The 21,278-nt window shown below is 44.4% G+C and overlaps 2 protein-coding genes across 3 annotated transcripts in view; one reads left to right on the top strand and one right to left on the bottom strand.

Annotated features, from left to right (window-relative positions):
* micu1 (mitochondrial calcium uptake 1) overlaps window positions 1-3,518 on the bottom strand; it is a 34,114-nt gene extending 30,596 nt beyond the window's left edge. Inside the window, exon 1 of the mRNA XM_064316818.1 lies at window positions 3,335-3,518. The gene's annotated coding sequence lies outside the window, so the exon portion shown is untranslated. The remainder of the gene's footprint in view (window positions 1-3,334) is intronic.
* A 12,143-nt stretch (window positions 3,519-15,661) lies between these two features.
* The window catches only part of mcu (mitochondrial calcium uniporter), a 70,001-nt gene continuing 64,384 nt past the window's right edge, over window positions 15,662-21,278 (top strand). The window contains exon 1 of one of the 2 annotated variants that reach the window (XM_064316972.1): window positions 15,662-16,108. In XM_064316972.1, coding sequence (XP_064173042.1) covers window positions 15,995-16,108 — 114 coding nt within the window. In that variant the 5' untranslated portion in view covers window positions 15,662-15,994. Of the gene's footprint in view, window positions 16,109-17,147; window positions 17,251-21,278 lie in introns of those variants that run through there. The other variant, XM_064316973.1, reaches the window with a different exon arrangement.

The raw sequence follows: 21,278 nt of genomic DNA, 5'->3' as shown, positions 1-21,278 counted from the left end.
GTAAATATTACCATCCAAATGCTAGTGAAATGACCCTGACTCTACCATTAACCCAGATGCGATATACATAGGCCTAATACAGTCAGAGATTTGTTTATCTAAGCCATATCATTCACAGTGTCCTCCATTACTGGTGGATGATGTACTACCGTCCCCGACACTGTCATACTGGAAACCAAAAAGCCAATACAGAGTGCGAGCCAAGGACATGAAATTCTTACTTTGTTTCATCAGAAAACGAGAATGAAATCATCAAGACTGAAACACAACAGGATAATTGATTTTTTTTTTTTTACTTAAATAAAATGACAAATACACAACTCAATCTTGAACTGCACTGAAAAGGAAAAGACTTTTAAGACGCTTTGTAGCAACAGGCGGCAACACTTTATTAGATGTGCAATGAGGCTATTAGGCCTATGTTAAACTGTTTAAATACTCCCATTCTCATTTAAGAGACTAATCTTGTACACACCAAGGAGCCATATTTTCCAGCCCTTTTAGAACCCACAGCAAAGTATTGTGGGTATTATTTCCTCAACAGCAGTACTGTAAGGGTCTGTTCCTGGGGGGAAAATGGAAGTCTGAATTGCAGACTGGACCACAACCCTCGGTTTTCACCAGGTAAGTACTGCTTAACACATAGCAGCGATAGGGAAATGTGCTCTCAGGTAACATTATTCAAAATCAAATAGTCCAAACAGTGCAGTGATTCATAAGCACTCTGAGCCAATGAAACTACTAATAAACACATTAATAAGCAATTACCCAACACTTAATTAAAATGGAACTCGAATAATATGTCAAAATAACTATATTTATACCGTACCAAGTGCACTGCATCTAGGCTAATCAGTGTTTGACAAGTGTGAGCGTCAGTAGGAAGTGTATTACTCAAAGTTAATTTTGTCACGCATCATCTCATCACTGAACTCATTAAATGACCCTTCAGTCGATCCCAAATCATGAGCAATGGCTTTGGAACCACTGAATGAGAGAACTAGAGAAGGAGTAGCCTATGTGTTCTAATTGTAATCACAACTTAGATTCATAGTAGTTCCTTCCACTAAGAGTTAGGAATATCTGTGGTCAAAAGAAGCCTAGTTCCAGTGGTTATTTTGATACAGATACTGAGACTACTTTGTAATCTTCCTTCCAGTATGGACAGAAATAAATTAACTCACTTAATTACAAGGCACACAATTTCAAGAATGCAGTGTGCTTAGTTGTGCTGGCTTCAAAGGTTCTCAAAAGATTTGTGAGCAGATCAACTGCTTCATCAAAGTAACCATGTCTCTTGCTACTCAAGAGTTTAAAAACATATCATAGCACCAACACCCTCTATTACAAAACAACGCAAACCCGCCCACCATTGAGTACAAAAATCTCATTGGTCAGTGGAGGAAACACAGAACAGTTTTCTGCATATTGGATACCATCGTCCAAAACTGATAAATGGGCCAGCTGTTGGACAAGAACAGGAACGGACTAAAAACAAATAAAAGTGCACAAAGACAGAGAAATATGCTGCAGTTGCTCATAACACCTCCCAGTAGAGCCTCCAAACCTAGGTCAGCAAGTTCCTTCAGAGAACAGCAGACCTAGGCCTGGGACACATGTCTGCTTAGTGGCGATTAATCTTTTATAGTGCGCCTTGAGCCCAATCCATATAAAGGCCCAGCTGGGATCTCATAGCAGTGCAGATCGAACGTGCTTCTTTTTTTTAACGTTTGTTAGCATAGTTACTGTAAATGGCTACACTGTGCAAGGGCCCCGGTCTTATTTATCAATCTCCTACTCTTCCATCAATTCGACACAGTGCAAACAGGGAAACCCCAAAATGTTTCTTCTTGTACAGAGACAAATGCTCAACTCTTACTTCAGCAAGTCACTGTCACAAACTAAAAAAACTCTACGGTGACATGTTTCCAACTGATATGAGTGCATGCCATCATATGGAGGACCACATTAAAGCTACCAGAGACAGACGGAGTGGGGGAAAGGAGAACTGGAAAACAAAGAGAAAAAAGAAAACAGGAAGATGAGAAAGGAACTATTCCAACAAATTATTGGAGCTGAAGAGGTGATAAGATTCAGTGCATAACAGAGGAGGGGACACCTTGATCTTCAGCTCAGGAGGCTATGTGCATATGTTCTTAAGGCATTCAGCTGACACTCTTGTCCAGAGATATTTGTACAGATTACATTCTTTACATCCAATACCATTTATACTACTGGATATTCACTGAAGAAATTCAGGGGAGGTACCTTGCTCAAGGGTTACAAAGGCAGTGCCCCACCTGCAAATCAAACCTACATGCTCACAGGCATAAGCTCAGTTCCCTCCATTATACAAAATTTCAGGCCCAGCCACCCAATGTCTTAATGCAAAATTGGGGCCAGACCTACCCTCACTACTTATGCATAGGACTGACATGCTGATTGACAGGCAAAGAGGGGGTTGTGGGATAGCAGTATTTACTAAGAGAATAAAAATACTGTTTTTGTCGTAAAATAAATATCAACGCTCACTGACAGTATAGTAACGTTTAGTATGGAATGTCGCTAATCAGGGATTCGAACCCACAACACCCTGGTTGACATCGAGAGAGCGCTAACTGCTCCAGCAACGAGACGAGCAACGAATAAATGCACATCATGTGTGTATGGACAACGCTGTGAGAGAATTGCCATTTTTCAGTTTCACAATACATACGGAAGAACATCTTGCTAATTCGCTACTATTGCTAGCAAAACATAATTTATCTGGCTAGCAACTATCGATAACAACCTGTCCATGCTCTGTAGTTTCAATTACGTTCTCTCCTGCTTCGGTCACCGAGTGTTGCTTTGAACTAGAATCGGTAACGTCTACGTCAGTTATCTAGCTGCCAGAAAACTAGTAGAAACCTATTTATTCCATCAAAATTATTGATGGTCCTAGCTAGCTATGCACAGCGCCAATGCAGCAGGAAGGCGAACCGACGGTGAGGTAACTAGCAAGAATTATATTAATTCCATATAACAACAATTTCCGACTGCCACATTCACATGTTATTCTGCAAACAACTAATAACCAAACTGATACAAGAACTCAATCTAAACTAACGTTAGCAGGCTAGAAATGTATTGAACTGCGTAACTGCTCTAGGGTACGCTGGTCAATCTGCGTAATGCACGTAGACAAAGATACAACAGGCGTCCCAGATATTGCGTTGTATTAGTTCGTGAATACAACGTTGTGTGTCTTCGGGTTCGCCTTGGCTTGGTTGAGAATACAAGTCAATAAGGAAACCAGCAGCGATCGCAGGTATGCCACAATCCAGGTACTTACTCGGGTTCCTTGCGCGACTACCGCAGTCCTGGAAAAGGTGGAGATGTGACTTTTGCAGCTTCTTGGAAAAAAAGTATATGGAAATGTTTCGAACCGTGGACTACCCCTTCCTGTCAGTTGCCAGATCGCGCAGCGCTGTACTCTGTGTGTTCCGCTTACATGCAGGCCGCGTCCCCTCCCCTTTGCTACGTCACGGCAAAAAAGGCTGGACCATTAAAGCAAAATCCATAGTAGGTCCACCCATTGCGGCGTACATGTATTTGTAAATACCCAGATGGGCGTGGTACACTGGGCGTGGTGCATTTGACAGATAAAAACATTCAAAGATGCGCGTAAAATCCACTTAACTATTTTGTTTGAGCTTTGTGGCGATCTGAATGAAACCGTGATTCCTGATTTATGTTCATCATTCTATTCTATATTAATAACAATGATTAGGTTACTACTCATATTAATTATGTAGCTATAATTATATTATATTATGTAGTTCTAATAATAATTCCATAATTAATTTATTATTTTTTAAATTATTTCTATTTGATATGCATGCATGTGTATGCATGCATATAGTAATATACATAGCTGTTTAATATTTGCAAGTGCAGCATGCTGACATTGACAGCTGCAAATTCATTTGTGAAGTATGTGTGCTGTTTCAGTCACCACAGCGAGCCAGACACAGGCCTCAGGCAAGACATCTCCACGGTGGGCCCGTAATGAAGATGGCCACCACCCGGGTAAAGTGGAGGGTAAGTTATACGATCTCAACTCAGCGTTTTATGATTAAGAAGAGGCTACCAATATCAAACATTTAGCCAAACTGCCCTCATCAGCAAAATGGCGTTATGTGCTGACGGCAATGTTTTGAACCCCAACTCTGAAATGTCAACACAAATGAGACGTTTGAATCTTGAGCCTCATCTCAACTGAAAAACGTTGAGTGCATACTGTATATTTTATGAGTGTAAGTACTGAATTGCCTTGATCTATGCACGCTTGTTTTAAACTGAAAGGGCTGAAACAAGAGCACAATCGCTTTCTATTATAATGCAAATCGTTTTTGGATTTTCTGCCATGAATTACTCTGCCATGAGTTGATACTCACTCACACCCGATCTAAAAACAAAAGCTTTGATTAGCCTCTGTAATTAACCTGTACTAATCAAGCTGTGGCATTTCAGAGTTAGGGTATAACAAGACCCTGACACCGTTGCATTGTGCTTTTTAGTAGCTCTATTCGTTTTATCTGTGCAGCTGGGTTTTTAACTAGAACAACTGAAATAAGAGCATAACCCTTTCCTATTTAAAAGGTGTTATAAAAGCCTGTTGACATCCAGGCCTATTCAGCAAATGCAACCAAGATGGGTAGCTCTCTCTCAATCTCTCCTGCTCTACAAGCAAACTTGTTTGTGCAACAGCTAGAAGGAGATGCTGCCTCACTATTTCTGCAAATGTATGACACTTGCACTCGCGCTACACAACAAAAATGTTGGTTATTTTTAAAAAATACTTTATTCCCCATTTTAGAAGCTGCATGTCCGTTCCCATCACTTCAAAATCCTCCCTAAATTCAGCAGAGTGCAGACTAATGCACATGTCCCCTGAAAGAAGTGAAACCTGCTCAGGCCACCCGCCTCTTCTTTTCACACTGCAGTCGACCAGCTGTGCTGTGCACCATTGGTTCCAGAGAACTGCTCGCTCATTTGGTGCAGACAGGCTGTGTGAGTCTGATCAACCATAGAGTTCACTACTGTGTGGGTCAGCAGGGAGTATCCTGCTGACTGACAGCCTTCCTCTCTATGGCTAATTATTCATTGCCATTTGCAGTTGCCAGCCGCAGTCAGGACCAACACTCTCTGGATTTGATTCCAATCCATGGGATTGGCCACTTTTGGGAGGAGCCCCAATGAACCCAGAGCTTTAATTGGGTACATCACTTGGGAGCCCCTGTTCTGACCTCTTAATTTTTTTGTCATTGGTTCTTCTTCTTTTTTCCTTATGTACTTTTTATTTCTTTAATTTTATCTAAATGGTTAAAATGCACTTGGCTTTAAAGTAATTTGCTGTCTGTTTGTTCTCCGTTCATTCGCTTCTCAACTTCCCCTCCCCTCCCCTCCCCCCGCCATCCTCTTCTCTCTTTCTCTTGCTGCCTCCCTCAGTGGACTGACACAGCTTGAAGTAGCTGTGGCAGGGTGTGCATGTGCTAGCCAATGCATGCGCACACACTGGTATTCCAGTGCCCCGTGGCTATCACCTACCGTGACAGGGTGCTCACATTTACTTCAGCTAAGTGGTCAATTCTGATGTGTCTACCTCCCAGTGCCCAGGTTTCACATGCAATTATACCGTAAATGAATAAGCTACATTAAAAGCAGAAGTCATCTCTGTTCTTAGTAAGGCTTGGGGGGTTGGGAGAGGTCATGTGGATAGTGGCTGGGGCTGTTGAATGATGTCAGAGCGCAGGTGGACAAATGTAAATGGATGGGTGTAGGAATCCGACCCCCCCCCCCCCCCTCCCCCCGCAGCCTGCCCAATATGCAAACACTCAGTACTGGAAAACTAAAGCTGGCCAAAGCTGAATTCAAGCCCACAGATACCTGACAGAATCAATGGACTGTTTAATTGGCTTAGTTTAACCCTCTTTCTTAGTGAAGAGATTAAGGTGATTCCTTTCACACAGTTACCACACATCACACATACACACACAGACACACACCTCCCCTATAAGCCTTCTCTTACATGCACAGTTTGAGCCTCATTCATTGACTCTGACAGGTTTGCAACGCTTTACCAAGGAGACAGAATACTGCTACACTCTTTTGTCTCGAGTCCCTCATTACAGCTCTTGTACGCTTGCTTTTCTGAGTTTTTTTGGGACTTAATGACTTTCCTCTTTCCTTTGCGATTGATTTAAACGGACAGCTTCACTGCTTGAGCTTCAGACCTGAGTCAGTGGGGGCACATTTAACTTCTCTTTCCTTCTCTCTTGTTCTCTCTTTCACTCTGTCTCACAATTTTTTTTTTCATTTCTACTTTCTCACTTAATTCTCTCTCCCCTGTCTATCCTATCTCCGTCAGCATGCCTCTGTCTTTTTTTCTGCTTCAGTGTCTCTACCGCAAGAAGGTAATCTGTCTTGTTTTATCTGCACATCTCAGAAATATGAAACATCTTTGGCAAATTTCCGTCTGGGTCACACAGAACTACCCACCGATGCAAACGTGAAATTGAAATCTGCTCCAGTCCTCAGAAATGTCCTGAGTTGCTCTGTGACTTCACTGCCAGATTTTGCTGCGCTCAGCACCAGTATCAAATGCACCTAGTCATCCCTGATGTGCCATACATTTGAAATAAATGCAAATGTTAACTTGTTGCTGTATGGGAAAATTACAGACGTCATGTATATCTTAGATACTAAATCCAGGAGATGCAAACTGCAGCATCAACAGGGGGCACTTTTACCCTTATTAAAATGAGCTGTGGGATGGCCAGATTTACCCTAGAGAGCCTTCAGCAGTGTACTGGGGTAGTGATGTTTTTGCCAAGATGTAAGAAAAACCTGCAAAACTTGCTGGACCTCAACAATAGGAATTAAGTTGCACTCCTTATGTTGCAGTTTGCATCTTCAAGTGCAACCTGGTAATTACAGTAACAAGTCTCTTATAGAGCATCCCCTTAAACGAGTACCCTGCCAACTCCCTGCCAATTAGGCTACCAGCACTGAGATGTGGGTCTTAAAGTCTTGCAAGAGTTGATGTCAGCCATTTGTGAAGACTGCTGGTTTACATCTTCATGCGAGAGGTACAATGCCCCTTTACTGTAGATTCTGAGTTGGGGTGTGCCCGTGGCAACCATAGCTTTCTTGTGCACCCTGACTAGTGATGCAACACTATGGTCACACCCAGCTCAAACAGGCCCAGTCACTACGGAAACAGGGTGGGGTGAACAGCTAAAACAAAGGCAAATGTCCTTTCAGTTGAGCTGTCTAGAACAGAGCTGACTCACCTGTTCATTTACTGTATACACCTGGCCAGTTATGGTGTGAAGGTTAGTGTGTTTGTAAAAGTTATCTGTCAATAAAGGTCTGTATGAGAGTATGATAGTGTGTGTGTGTGTGAGAGAGAGAGAGAGAGAGAGAGAGAGAGAGAGAGAGAGAGAATTTGCATGTGTGTATGTGTATGAGAGAGAGCAAGAGAGAAAAACAATGAGAGAGAGTGAATATGTGATGAAATACTGCTTCAGTGTCCTGACCTGTGTGTGCCATGATGCGGTCAGTCTTCCTATTGGAACAGAGTCCGTGCATTAGTGAGGCAATCGCACATCTGCTAATAAATAACTGAACGGCCTTCAGCACATGGGTGCTTGTCTCCTCATTAACACTGTGTGCTGGACTGAGAGTGGCTTACCCTTTTATCATTTTTCCCTCTTTCTATATTTTATTTTTTCTCTCTTGATTCCCCCCCTCTATCCCCTTCATCCCCCAGCCCATCTATCCCTTTCTTTCTGTCATTCTTCCTGTCTCTCCCTTTCTCTCCATTCCTATCTCTTTCTCTCTGTTTCTCTCTCTTCCTCAACTTGTCCCATTAGCCCTAATGTTTTGTGACACGCTTTTACCAAACCATGTCCAATAGTGGATTTGGTAATGAAAACCATTTCCTCGTCGCTCCGTGGTCTCAGAATCCCAGGATATTAATGGTGTCTGGTTTGTCACTGTACTGTTATTGTGCTCTTCCTCACAAAGGCTCACTTTCAGTGCCAACAGAGCACAAAATACTTACTGAGCGAGCTACGAAGGACCTTATCTCCACCATCTCCTGTGGAAGAAAGTTCTCCCAGATATCACTGCATCTGATTGGCCGCATCTCAGGGCTGTTGTAGAGTTCACTGAAAATGTCTTTGCCTTATCCACCATTATCTTTCCCTTTCACTGTCTGTGAAATATAAATGGCCGTACTCATGTGTATACACACACGCACGCACATACACTTACACATTTTTAGGAGAAGGTTGGACCACCTGAGACGCCAAAGTGCAAATGCGTGGGAGGGCAGGTGAAATGTCAGCTGACAGGTCTGTGGAATGTGATGGGTCAGATTGACAGGTGTCTGGAGGTTACCCATACCCTTCTCTAATTTCACCTGTGCTAATTTCACTTCAGCCTAGGGCTTGGACAGTAGCCAGTCCCCTTGGCTGATGGCATCCACAGCAAACCTTTTCAACTAAATTCCCTCTAAAACAACCACCTTACAGCTGAGCAGCCCAACCTAAATAAAACAGTCAGATTCAACATGCCTATCCAATGCCCATGAAATCAAGATAAAAAATGAATTGAATTAAAGATAAAAACTTAGAAACAGAAATGAGGTCAGGGCAAACCAGAACATTTCAAACTGTCGTCAGGTAAAACTAGGGTGGTTGCACACAAGTCAGAATTTTACAGTTAATCAACTATTGGAAGAGGGCAAATTAGTGCTTCTGAGTGTCATAATCAGCCTGAAAATTGCACCTCGTTCAACTGCAGCTCTCATCTCCTGATATTCGATGTTTCCTTGGTTGCCTTTTCCCCCTCTGGAGAAAGAACCCACGAGAGAGATTCACACCCGCCTGCCCCCCACCCCCCCCCCAAACCACGTTCTCCAGTCAGTCACTGAACAGTTTGTTTGTGTTTACAGTGAGACAGAGAGAGAGGGATTAAACTGTTTTTGTGTCAGTTACTCAAACTGCTTCACAGGATGTCCCACTTCACACACACCCTTCTCTGGCAACGGACTTAGCAACCATCAACATTATCTCTGAGACTGAGCAGCCTGTACAATATTCACCCTTCTGCCGAAGTTTAAAAGGTGTGACGAGAGATAGGAAAGACCCATAAACGTATCTCCATATGTACTGTTGCCATTGCTTTTAACCTGGGAATGTATCCCTGGTAAACACTGCGGTATATCTAATGCAGTATTTACAGCTGAACGCCAGCAATTGTGTGTCAATTGCAACAGAGAACAAAGGAACAAATATAACCTCAATTCCAGTGGTAATTCAAACACACATACACACACACACACAATAAAAAACACACACCTGAAATTGTTCTGAGTGCATACACATCTGGTATGAACCCTGAGCTTGGAAAATGCTGAACATGCATGCAGCTAATGTGGATGCATGCTGTCTGTGAGCATTTATTTGTGCCTGTACATGTGGGGTTGTTCATGGTTGTTATGCATGAGATTGTACATCTGTGTTTACATGTGTGTGTGAAGGTGCATATGCAAGACTGTATGTGTGTCATTAGGTTGGTTACTGAGCTTGCATGCTTGTGTGTGTGTGTGTGTGTGTGTGTGTGTGCATGCGCATGCATGTTTGTGTGTTTGAGTGGATGTCGGTGTTGTGCGGGCTGCTCCCTCAGGAACATACAGCATGAAAGTGTGTGATGAGTGGATGATTAATCCCCATTTTAAATTCAGCTTCAATGAATATTTCATATGAATTCACCAGGGCGTGACCCGCTCCTCCCAACGCAGGTACAAACTCCAGCACTCTGGATTCCCATGAGATAGGGACAGTGTGTGTGTGCATGTGTATACTGTGTGTGTGTGTGTGTGTGTGTTTGTGTGTGTATGTGTGTGAATGTTCATGCATGTACGCATGTGTGCTTTGGGGGTGTATTCTTCTCTCATTCATCAGGTGATGACAGACATCTGAATGGAGCTTTTGTAACAGGCACTGCTGCTGTGGAGTTTTCCGCAGTATCCAAGCCTGACCTTGGGAAGTGGCTGTCAAATACAGAGAGTGTTTGAGCAGGAAACTCTCTCTCTCTCTCACACCCACACACACACACACAACCACACACAGTCTTTTTTATTCGCTTTTTTCAAATACGTATGCAGAAACATACTGTATGTGTGTGAGTAAATGTGTAATGCGCATATGTCCTCTCTCAGGCACAGATAAGCAACAGTCTCAGTAGTGATAAGCAAGTGTGTTTATCACAGATAGAAGGCATCTTTACTCTTTCAACTGACTTTCCTGAGACCCTGTCATGCTCAAGCTCTGCTTAGGGTTCACAGTTCAAAGTTCAGGGTTCAGATATGCAGAAAAATCCAACCCATGCCTGACAACCAAGTGTTGGCGTTTCTTCACAAGGAGAACAAACTTTTATACAAACTATAACCATTGTTACCATATTGTGCATTAACACCAACCAAACAATCCTCAGGTTTGTCACCCTTGACAACCACACTTCTGCAACAGCTAGTGTAAAACAACACCAGGCTATTCTCTGTATGTCACCCTCCCATTTTCACAGCATTGGGTTATGGGGGTTGGAGGGGTGGCATGTGGGGGTGGAGCTTATGAATCAGCAACAGGTGTCAACAGAGCTACATTCTGTCGAAGAATAGAACAGCCTGAGGCTGTCCATTTCAAAGATATGAGGCCAGATGAAATGTGCACACATGAATACTCACACAGACAAACACATAAGCACAAACACACACACACACACGCACACAAAATACAGCCTAGCACACAGAGCAGTGTTTAACATAATACGACGCTAACACAGTATTTATGTGAACCGAAAAGAGATTTTTTTTTGTCAAGTGTGTTCTAACTGAATTGATTTAACACTGAGCAATTTCACTGTCTATGAAGTTGAACCATTCTATTACCGCAGGTTGCTAAGACAAACGATCCAGTGAGATAATAAGAAACGTGCCTGCTGCACTGAGCATTTATTCACAGGCCAGAGCATTACGTGAAGCCCGTCACCTGTAGCGTGAGATAGAGGCGGAATATCTATTCGTGGCATTTACACAACCACACTATTTCCTTATCCAGTTATTACTTTCAATGCAAACGTCTCATGTTTTTGAACACGTGATTTATTCAGCTGTGGTCCTTGCTGGTGCAAACACCTCGCTTGTGGCCACAGCAACAGTGAGACTGAAACCCAAAAGCCATCAGTTTCAGAGTTTCTTGGCCTGCATTATTGTCAGCATTATCACTGGTCGGACATTAGGAAACACTAATGTGGTAAAAATTCTGGCACAAAATGGCTGCCATACACCAACCAGAAGCATGCTGCACATTAGTGGTGGTTCAGGTCAATTTCCCCCCTTCACAATGATGTGTTTTGGTACGATGAGTTGCACTATATGAATGCAGTCGATAATTATCAAACAACCTGACCAAAATGACATTTTGCAATCTCAACCACTCTAAGAGCTCTGATGTTAACTACCTGGTCCTGTACCGTATGCGCCCTGGGACAGGTGTTGATTGGTAATATCGCAAGGTTCATATTAGCAACCTGTCAGCTTTCCGGTTTATCCTTTTGATTACATTAATAGGGGCCCTTCAGCAGATGACCTGTTTCAGAATGCCGCGGCAGTGTCACATGCAGGAGGTCAGCCCCAAGTGCTGTGCTAAACGCAGCCAGCGCAGCCACAGGTCATGTGTGCACGGTCATCCCTTAGCACATCAGAGTATGATATGACTGTGCGCCTAGACAGCTTGGATAGAAACGACTGCGTGTAAGGGACAGATCCTGTTTCCACAATGGGTATTAAGAGAGTTTCATGCGAGCGATTCTGTGTACAGACGGTGTGTAAGTGACTCTTTGTATGGACTCTTTATCATACCGCTGTCAATACGCATCAATAAGCCGCGCTTTTGGACGCTGCAATATTTGCTGTGGCGGGCGGCGGTGCTCTGTACCTGTCCCCTGATGCTGCATTAACATTTATAGTGCATCACCCAGACAATGGGGCACACCGCACCTGGGAAGGGAGCCTGGGGGTGAGCGGGTGGGGGGAGGGGGAGCTCTGCAGGTGGAAGGGGAGGATGGAGCTCTCAAAGCCAGCGAGCAAACAGTGGGTTGTGACAGATGCCCGCAATAAACAGTCATTTCCAAGCTGTCCTGAATGACCTAAAGTGAACACACACAGTTTGTGCCACAGGTGATTAATATCAACGGAAAACAAAATTCCTAAAGGGGGAATTTCTTACTGTTTGACGCGATGGTGAACAAGGAAAGGCCATCTTCTTATAAATTGACCTGCTGAATGGCTGTTTCATCGAGTGAAAAAGTAGAGCTGAATTGGACCAGGACCCTCAGGGCAGGAGGAGGAAGAATTACATCATCGTTTCATTCACCAGTGCAGAGGCTCTGGAACTGCAGTCCAAGTAGCATTGCTCAACGGGGAACGCATCGGTGTGCTTTCAGCATCAAGCAGACCCCCAGAATGCTGTTGTCCACTCTAACGGCACGACAAGAGGTAATTTAAGAGGTCAAGGGTCTTATACCCCACCTTCAGTGCAGACTGTTCTGGGATGAATGTCTGAAACATGAACAAGTAATTATTTACCTTCACAAAAAGACAAAAAAAAAGGCTATCACAAAAAGTGGCAGGTACAGCGAGGGCACTGGTGCAAGATGTGGCCTTGTGGGAGGGTTCACTCCACAGTGCAACCTTCAGCCTCATTTTTCACTTGCGATTGCTCTGTCTGCATCAGTTGCCTCAGCTCTGTGGATATAGGCTGGTAGATTATAGAGCAGATAGGAAACAGTCAAGCAAGCCTGTCTTAGCGGGCCCCCTCTAGAGTCTGGTTCCTTCTAAGGTCTCTTCCTGTATACCATCCAGAGAGGTCTTCCTTGCTGCTGTTACATTTTGGGTTGCTTTAAGGGAAAAGGGGGGGGGGTGTTGGTCACTTTCAGCCAGCGGAGCTAATACATTTTTAATTGATTTGATTTGTACCACAGGTCTATGTCTCCCTATGTTTCAGCAGATTTGACCGGTCAGCATGTGACTCCAGTTTGCAATGGATACACGGGGAAGCTCCATCATGGCTGATGGGCAAAGACGGTGAAGGGTCACGTGATCCTTCACTGAAGCGTGGACTCATTTCCACAAAGAAATTTGAGCTGCAGCCTGGATGTGGCTGTACACCATTTTACGAACACACCTCAGGTAGAGGCCACATCAACAGGCGCGATAATGCCATGGCTGACAGGTTATGCCAATAGAATACAAAGTAGACCAGCAACACCCTCAATAGTGCTCTTGTAATGTTGCCTTGACACGCTGTTAACCTGCAATGGAAAATGAAATGTAACAAACAAAACTGTCTTGGCACTTCAAGCAGCTTTTCATTCTGAGAAAAACAAACATTGTTAACCAGGGAAACCTGGGAAATCTCAAAAAACAGCGTGCTGGTTTTTTCCTTCTTGCTGCAGAACGGCTATTTTATATAGCACCTGTGGTAAGCATGGTTATGCTTTGAATTTTTGAAAAATTACATCCCAAGGAAGGTAGCAGAGTGCTAGGTTTACTGAGTCTATGGGATGCACCAGTTAAGCTGGGAATGTTACAATACTTCAGAACAAAGTATGCCGTAAGCACATTCAATTACGAGTACAACGTAAACCCATCTGGTATCTATACCCACTTATTCCTGGTCAGGGTTGCAGGTGGTGCTGGAGCCTATCCCAGCGACAACGTAAACCATATGGAAGGAATAATACACACACACCACTGCTGTCCTGAATGTGTTTCATTAAGCAATCACAAGGACAACCACCTTGGTCTCCATCAGGCATGTCGAATATCACGGATCTTATTACCTGCTGAGCCACACCTCCACAGTCGGTGTGTTGTACCTCACCTGATCTACCACTGGGATATGCATTTGACATATGCTCCATATTAGCAATTAAAGTTCCCTGGGTTAAAGGCAATCACAAGTAAGGTTATCAATAACAACCTGAGAAAAAGTCAACATTATTTTACATGAACCATATCTATATATTGTGTTTATAAAGTAAGGCAAAAACAGTTACATATAGCAGGGCAATGGCTAGGAAAAGGTGCTTTGCAGAAAAACAGGAAGTTCAAAATTGAACTGAACGTGAACTTCCCCCAAAAAAATTAGCAAGTGAGGTAAAAACTGAGAGGACAGTTTGGACGAAAACCTAGGAGAAGCCAGTATATAGAGGAGGAGCCCATCCTTCATGGCTGACCCGGTGTCAATAATGAAATAGTAATGGCTAAATGGTGATAGAGAAAATAGACGTTTTGGTTGGGAAAATGATAACCTGTTAAGATATTAAGATGATAATATCTTTATCTTTATTATTAAGGTGATAAAATAGAAAGTCCAAGCAAAGAGATGTATATTAATATGCCCATCAGGATGGGTGAGGTGATGCATCTAGACCTCCAAGATGTGTCATGTTACAGGAGTCCCACAGGGCCTTGTGTAACATGATGTGCCTTGTTACAGGGGTCCCACAGGGAACTGTACTGGGGCCTCTGCTGTTCTCATACACACCAAATCTCTTGATTCAGTTAGTAATTCACACGGCTTCCCCTATCACTGTTATGCAGATGACACGCAACTCTTCTTCTCTTTCCCCCCCTCTGCCTTACAGGTTAATGACAGAATATCTTCCTGCCTGGCTGACATCTCAACCTGGATGGCCAGCCATCACCCGAATCTCAACCTCAACAGGACTGAGCTACTGTTCTTCCCCTACAAGACCTCCCTACAATGCAAGCTCTCAATCACGGTTGATGACACCACAGTGACTGCCTCTCACTCTGCAAAGAGCCTGGGGGTGGTCCTGGACATCAAGACAACATCGCGGTCCTGCAGATTCCTCCTGCACAACATCAGGCTTGGGGCTGGAATAGTCTGTGAACTCATGGTGGGGGATAGAGTCGGCTGTTGATATAAACACTCTATGCATTTGTTTACGGCCACAAATATCCCCGGGCCACACAATTCAATGTAATTTTGCGATTTATTTTGGAGCACTTTGGACCACAACAACATTCTAATTTAGGACCAGAACCCTACGGCCAGCTCTCCTAAGAGAACCCATCTAGCTTTGAGTTTCTGGGTTTGAATATAAAGATTAACAGATTTCACTGAAGGAGTTTCTGATGTCAACATCAACTGTTTTTTTTTTTTTTTTGTGAATGAGTGTTTAAGTAATTCAAGACATGTATACAATTCTTAAAATATAAAACCAAAACTTTTTCATCAAACTCTTTTTGCTTACATCGACTACTTCCACAGCAGGTGAAACAGCTCATTTCCAGGTGTGGCCAACTACACCGACTTGTACTTTTAACTTATCCTGGATCATCGAGTCACTGTAGCTTGCGTAGTCCGCCCTGGCAGATCTGATTGGATGAATCCTCGATAATTGGCATGCTCGTTACTGTATTAGTCGAACCACACAGGCTATCGCTATCATTCTTATTGGATGACAAGTACAGAGTAACGCCCACCAAAGTAACCACGGTTCCAATCAAGAGCATTACTTTCGAATTTTCGTTGAAAAAGAATGTGGAAGATTGTGGTAGATCGCTGAGTAATTGTAGGTTTCAAAACAAACCATATCGACACGTTGAGCTGTAAAAGTTTAAAGTTGCGCCGCGAATATTTATATTTGCCCTTTTTTAAAAATAAAATTATTGGTTGAGCGTTGAGAAGTGGTGCAGCCTTGTCTGTGTCCCGAAACTATTGGCCGGAAGTGCGCTTGTGGACGAAACGATAGCCCAGCCCAACAACCCGCCTCCTCCCCTCCCTTTACCGCTCGCTCTCACTTGGTTCGCCCGCAGCACTCGCCTTCTCGGGCAGGATTCACTTCAGAGATGGCTGCGAAAGTGTGCAGGTTGGTATTCCTGTCCCGGAGCAACGGAGCGGTGGCAGCCAGTTTCCCCGCACTGGCTGTCTCTTCACATCGACACCACCAACACATAAGACCGGTGAGTAGCCAGCGCTAATGTGAATAAGAACTGGTGTTCCAGGAGAAGTACAGAGGGTGGAGGGGGGGCGAAGGAGGGGGCGGTGAGTTGCTACCGCATAAGGGTATCCGGGAAAGCTAAGCCTGCTGGCTTCCTTGTCTTATTTTGCGTGTTTTGATGGTGTGATACAGGGTGCGCTGCCATTGCGACGAGTGACTATGAACTTAGTTATATATTGTAGCTAGCGGACATTAGTAGCTAAAGATATAGCTTTTTCCTGTGCTGTACAGTCACCACCACGTCCGCAGGCGCGCACTCGCACCCCGTCGTACAGACTGGCAGGGTACAGTCGGTGCAGATTTAAGGAACGCTTTCTGTCGAGAGCACCACCGCATCGATAGTTAAGGCTATAGTTCAATGTGTGGTGTTCGTTTAGCTAGCTGGCTTTTACAGTTTTTAGTTTCAGTTCGTAAGTTACTCTTGTAAGGTTATTTAATACTGCCGTGGTGACGTTAAAGAATGTGTTTAAGATCTAGTCACAGATTCACCTTGAATGCAACAGTACCAAGTTTCATGTTTAGAGCATGTTGCAGTAGCTAACGCGATATCCAGCTAATATGAATTGTCAAAGACTTCTTCGAATCTAGTAGCTCAGAACGGAGAGGAAGAATACTACTGCTTATGTGTAATTAGCTAGCTTGCCCCGCTGCAGAGAAAACGATGCCGATACTACTTGGCATTCGCCCCGTCGCGTGCCGACCCCCACTCTACTTCATAACCGAAAAAAGTGTTGAGTGCCCCCCACCCAAAGCGTATTGTCGAGCGGCGCTCTGCCTCTGCAGTGTGTGTGTGTGTCAGTGCGGCAAGAGCTAACTCCACGGCGTGTGTGTACAGTAGCTCGCTGCAACGAGGGAGCCGCACGCCTCCAATTCCGCGTGTTGGGTACTACAGCCAGGAACATCCAGGCAGTGCAGGAAACGCTTCTGTTCCACATTTATGATTATGTCAGACGTTTTACCCGCTCTCCTCCCCCTGGCCCCTCCCTTTCCGAAAGTGTCTCCCGTTTAAACGGGGAGCTCCAGGGTTTCCCGTACCTTGCCAGGGCCTAGGAGGAACTCCGCGGGTGCGCTTTGCTGCCTGCCGGCTCGAACACTCGCGGAATGGTAATTACTTTTGCGTGGCTGTGTCGATACCTCTCAACGGAGAAATAATTACATCCTCAACCTTGCTGGGCGACCCGGGCCGCCACCGTAACACCGAGACCCTTCAATATCTGCCAGTCGGCCTGAAAAAATAGAAGCGGGCGAGGGGAAGGAATGGGGAAGGAAAATGATTGCAGCGCGTTCGCGCGCTACAGGGGCCAGTCGGGAGTGTACTTGATGTAATTGAAATTCTCCCTCCAGTGTGAAGCAAGGCACCAGGCGGGGAAAGGCCAATACTTGTTTCGTCATTCTGGTAGCAGGGAGAACCACCCGTACCTGTCAGACTGGCCGGAGGGTTGGGTGATAGGTGAGCCAAGAGGGCAGATGCAGACGTTTCTTGTAGGGAATGCATGTGCAGATTTCTTTTGGTGCAGGCGCCAACTTTAACATCTGCAACCTTTCCTACCAGTCTTTTGTGACTATGCACAGATCCCCCCCCCCCCCCCAAACAAAACAAAAATCTCTTCCACAGTAAGAAAGAGTACTATACATATCTCTCTTCTGTGCACTCAAATTTTACAGCAACTTTTTGTGTAACTCTGTTGTTAAATCAGTATAGCGAAGACCCAGGTTGAGTGGGAGAAGACACCTTCAGCATGGCACTGTTTTTTTCTTGCAGTGCTTTGTTCCGGTTGTGCTGAAGGCAATGTGGAAATCAGCCCTACTGTTTATCTGACCGTATTGTAAACACTCTGTAAGTCACCCTGGATAAAAGCCCTTGATAAAAAATAAATGTGAATCTAAATGCAAAGTGGCTCCATGCACAGTCTGCCGAGCCTCTTAGATGGTTATTAGCCATGGCCAGGGTGTCAGTCAGTCAATAACCTGGCATTGTGTTTTGCCTTTTACAAATATGTTGTCACACGGTGTTTCACAGTGGACATTTTCCAGGGAAGAAAACCTGTTTGAGCAAATGAAGGGGGAAACAACTGGAAAACAAACACTTTGAACCCCTGAAAGGCAATCAAGCCAAATTCCTAAAAACAATGTAATGCACTGGAGAATAGAGCCTTCAGACACTAAGAGCACAGATAAGGGAAATGGACATGTTTAGGAGTGACAGGGTAATTCCAGTCTTGTTATGGATAGTGACCATTTGCAGGGACGAGGCCTGTGGAGTCAGTTAAAATGCAGTCTTTTGGGGTATAAAAGTGCTTTTTTGCTGCCCTGTCCAGCGAGAGTGTTGGGGGGGGGGGGCTCTGTTGGGTGCTCCTTCACTTGAACCGTGTGGGGTTATGACCCTGTTGGGGGGGGGGGGGGCAGTGTTCAGGACTGGCCAACATTGTGGTCCACAGTAACATTCGGCAGGCTGTAGGGTCAGAGTTCGAGTGTGGATATGATGTTTTTACCCTTGAGAAGGGTACTTAAGTGCAGTGGGTTGGGTATTGACCCAGCTGTCTAATAAAAGGTTCCAGCGCTGATAAGTGGGGGAGAGTGTGGGCTCACTGTATTAACACAATCCGCTAAGCTGATAAACTGAACATGTTAAAAACCAGAGAAGAAGAAGAACCGCGATGCGGGAGATACTGTGATCAACATAAATTCGGTTTTGCCATCTGCAAGCATCTGGCTTCTCCACTGCACCGAGCCTTCTTTACCCCCCTTCTGCAATCTTCCTTCCACATGCACCCCCCACCCCCACCAGTGCAGTGCATGGGGGCCAAAGTGGGGTTCACTCCCACCCTTTTTATCCAATTAGGATTTCAATAACTTAATTAACCCTGGTCATCTTAATTGAGCCAGGGGCTGCAGTAATCTGGATCCTCTGGATAAAGCACTGTCAGTTTTCTGGGAGGTGCCTGGATGATTGACTACCTTGTTTCATCTTGAAGTCTGCTGTCTTGATTGTTTCATGCATGTGTCCTGACCCCTATTAATATTTTGATAGCGTTAAGGGCAATTGTTTAGGGTACTCACAAATCTCATGGAATCTTTAAAATGTCAATTTGACGCAGTTCATTTGACTGAGTAACTCATCATTCTGAGTCGCTCTTTATGAGAGCGTCAGCTGAATGCCTGAAATGTAAATGTAAAATGTATATTGCCACCTGACATTGTAATTAGCTTAGAGAAACCCGTCCACGTCTTTGCTGTAAAAGAGACTGTATTCTCAATAGTTTACCTGTTTAAATTTTAGATGCTTTAAAAAAGTGGCATATGTCAGTCTTTTGTTTTAGTACATTAAATTTTAACTATAGCACTTATCTTTGCTATGTCTGTTGTACATACAATTCTTTTATACTGCAGGATATTTCCTTAGAAATTCAGGTTAAGTGCGTTGCTCAAGGGTAAAATGGCAGTGCTCCACCCAGGAACTGAACCTGCAGCTCTGGAGTTAGAAGCTCGGCTTCCCAGTGATTGATGTTTGTAACGATCTTTTCTAAATGGCTTTGTTTCGGTCGTACAACCTGGTTAAGTAAAGGTTAAATAAACTCTGTCCGGTGGTTTGTGACGGTGCATTTCTGGAAACGCTCTGCAACAAATACAAACGCATTTTGGTGATTGATTGCTGTTTAGTGTGGTTTTCGTTCGAGCCGCTCTTGAGTGATTGTAACGCTCAGCGGAAGTCACACATGATCTTACAGAATCCTCACCAGGTCTGAAGCCCAAGTGTGTGTGTGTCCAACTTACCTTTTACAATTTAGTTACCTGGCAGATGCTTTCAGCCAGGGAAAGTTATGACTGTGCTTTTCACATGGTGCGCAAGCAGCAGCAGAGCTAGAGAAAGCCCCAGCCATGTAAGGGGTACAGTCACATGCACTCTGCCCACCTGACTGGGAAACAGGGAAACTGGGAAATATGGGAATTGAATACCACGGGATCGATATTTTGAATTTGTAATATGGAAAACTGTAGATTTAGAAATGATAAATAATAATTTCAGTAATAATGTAATGTGAATGGTATTTGTAGTATTGTTATGAACCAACATTGTTTACCATTTGTGCTATGTGACTATTTGTGTGACTGTGGCTATTCTATGCACCGGTTTGTGTGTTGAACGTCTTGCTGGTTCCCCTTGCTGCCGTTGTGTTCAGCGTTTGTGTTTGTGAAGTGTTTCATGTCTCGGTTAAGGATCGTCCGCATAGTTTTGCCCATTATTGGGCTCTGCTTGTCCTCTTTTTGGGACGTGATCAGTGATTTTCTCCTGTGTGAATGATTGAGAGTGCACTGTGATGTCTGAGCCTGTATCTGAGCAGGGACCCGAGTGGTGTGTTCAGCTGAGGCTTGTGTTAGTGGTTTGTGCTGCACTGATGCACCCTTCACTGTGGGTCAGTTCCTGACCCTGCCACTGTGGGCGTAATGGGCCTTGGTGATACCCAGGGGTGGAGCCTTTCAACTGCCTGGGTCAACAGCACAGCACCCAGCACAGTCACTGCAAAGTACCCAGCGGAGCACCCAGCACAGTCACTGCACAGTCACTGCACAATATCCAGCGCAGTCAGTGCACAGTACCCAGCACAGTCACTCCCTAGCTCAGTGGATTGAATAATAAGACGTGGATGACTGCACCTGCTCTGGGGGCTTTCTGTAAGTGGCGGTGGATGCTGCAGCGATTTTATAAAACACTGCTAAAATGTCTTGAATCTACAAGCGTATTGAAATATTGCAGTGTAATAAGCCAGCCAGTACCTGTCTGTGTTTGTGATTGGATTTCCTTTGATAGACGGTCAGAATGAGTGTTTTATGCGAGTAAGTCACTGGCTGAGTGACAGACAGCGTGAAGCCAACCTTTAGAAAGATGATGAGGATGAGGAAACCTCTAATTCTTAGGAGACCTTGTGGTGTGGTGTGTAGGGTGGAGGACTCTTCCCCCCCAGTCTGGCCAAGGGTTCAATTCCCCTCTGTTGTACCTTCTGAATTGTGATCCCATCTCAATCTGTAACCCTCTCCGTTTCCCCCATCTCAATAAAGAGAAAAAAATACATGAAGGTGGGCTGACTGTCTGCTCACTTTACTATGAGCGATAGACATGATCTTGTTGAGTG

This window comes from Anguilla rostrata, chromosome 18 (genome assembly GCF_018555375.3).
Source record: "Anguilla rostrata isolate EN2019 chromosome 18, ASM1855537v3, whole genome shotgun sequence".
In the NCBI taxonomy this organism is placed as follows: domain Eukaryota; kingdom Metazoa; phylum Chordata; class Actinopteri; order Anguilliformes; family Anguillidae; genus Anguilla; species Anguilla rostrata.
The sequence above is the reverse complement of the archived record's forward strand: the minus strand, read 5'-3'. Positions and strand labels throughout refer to the sequence as shown.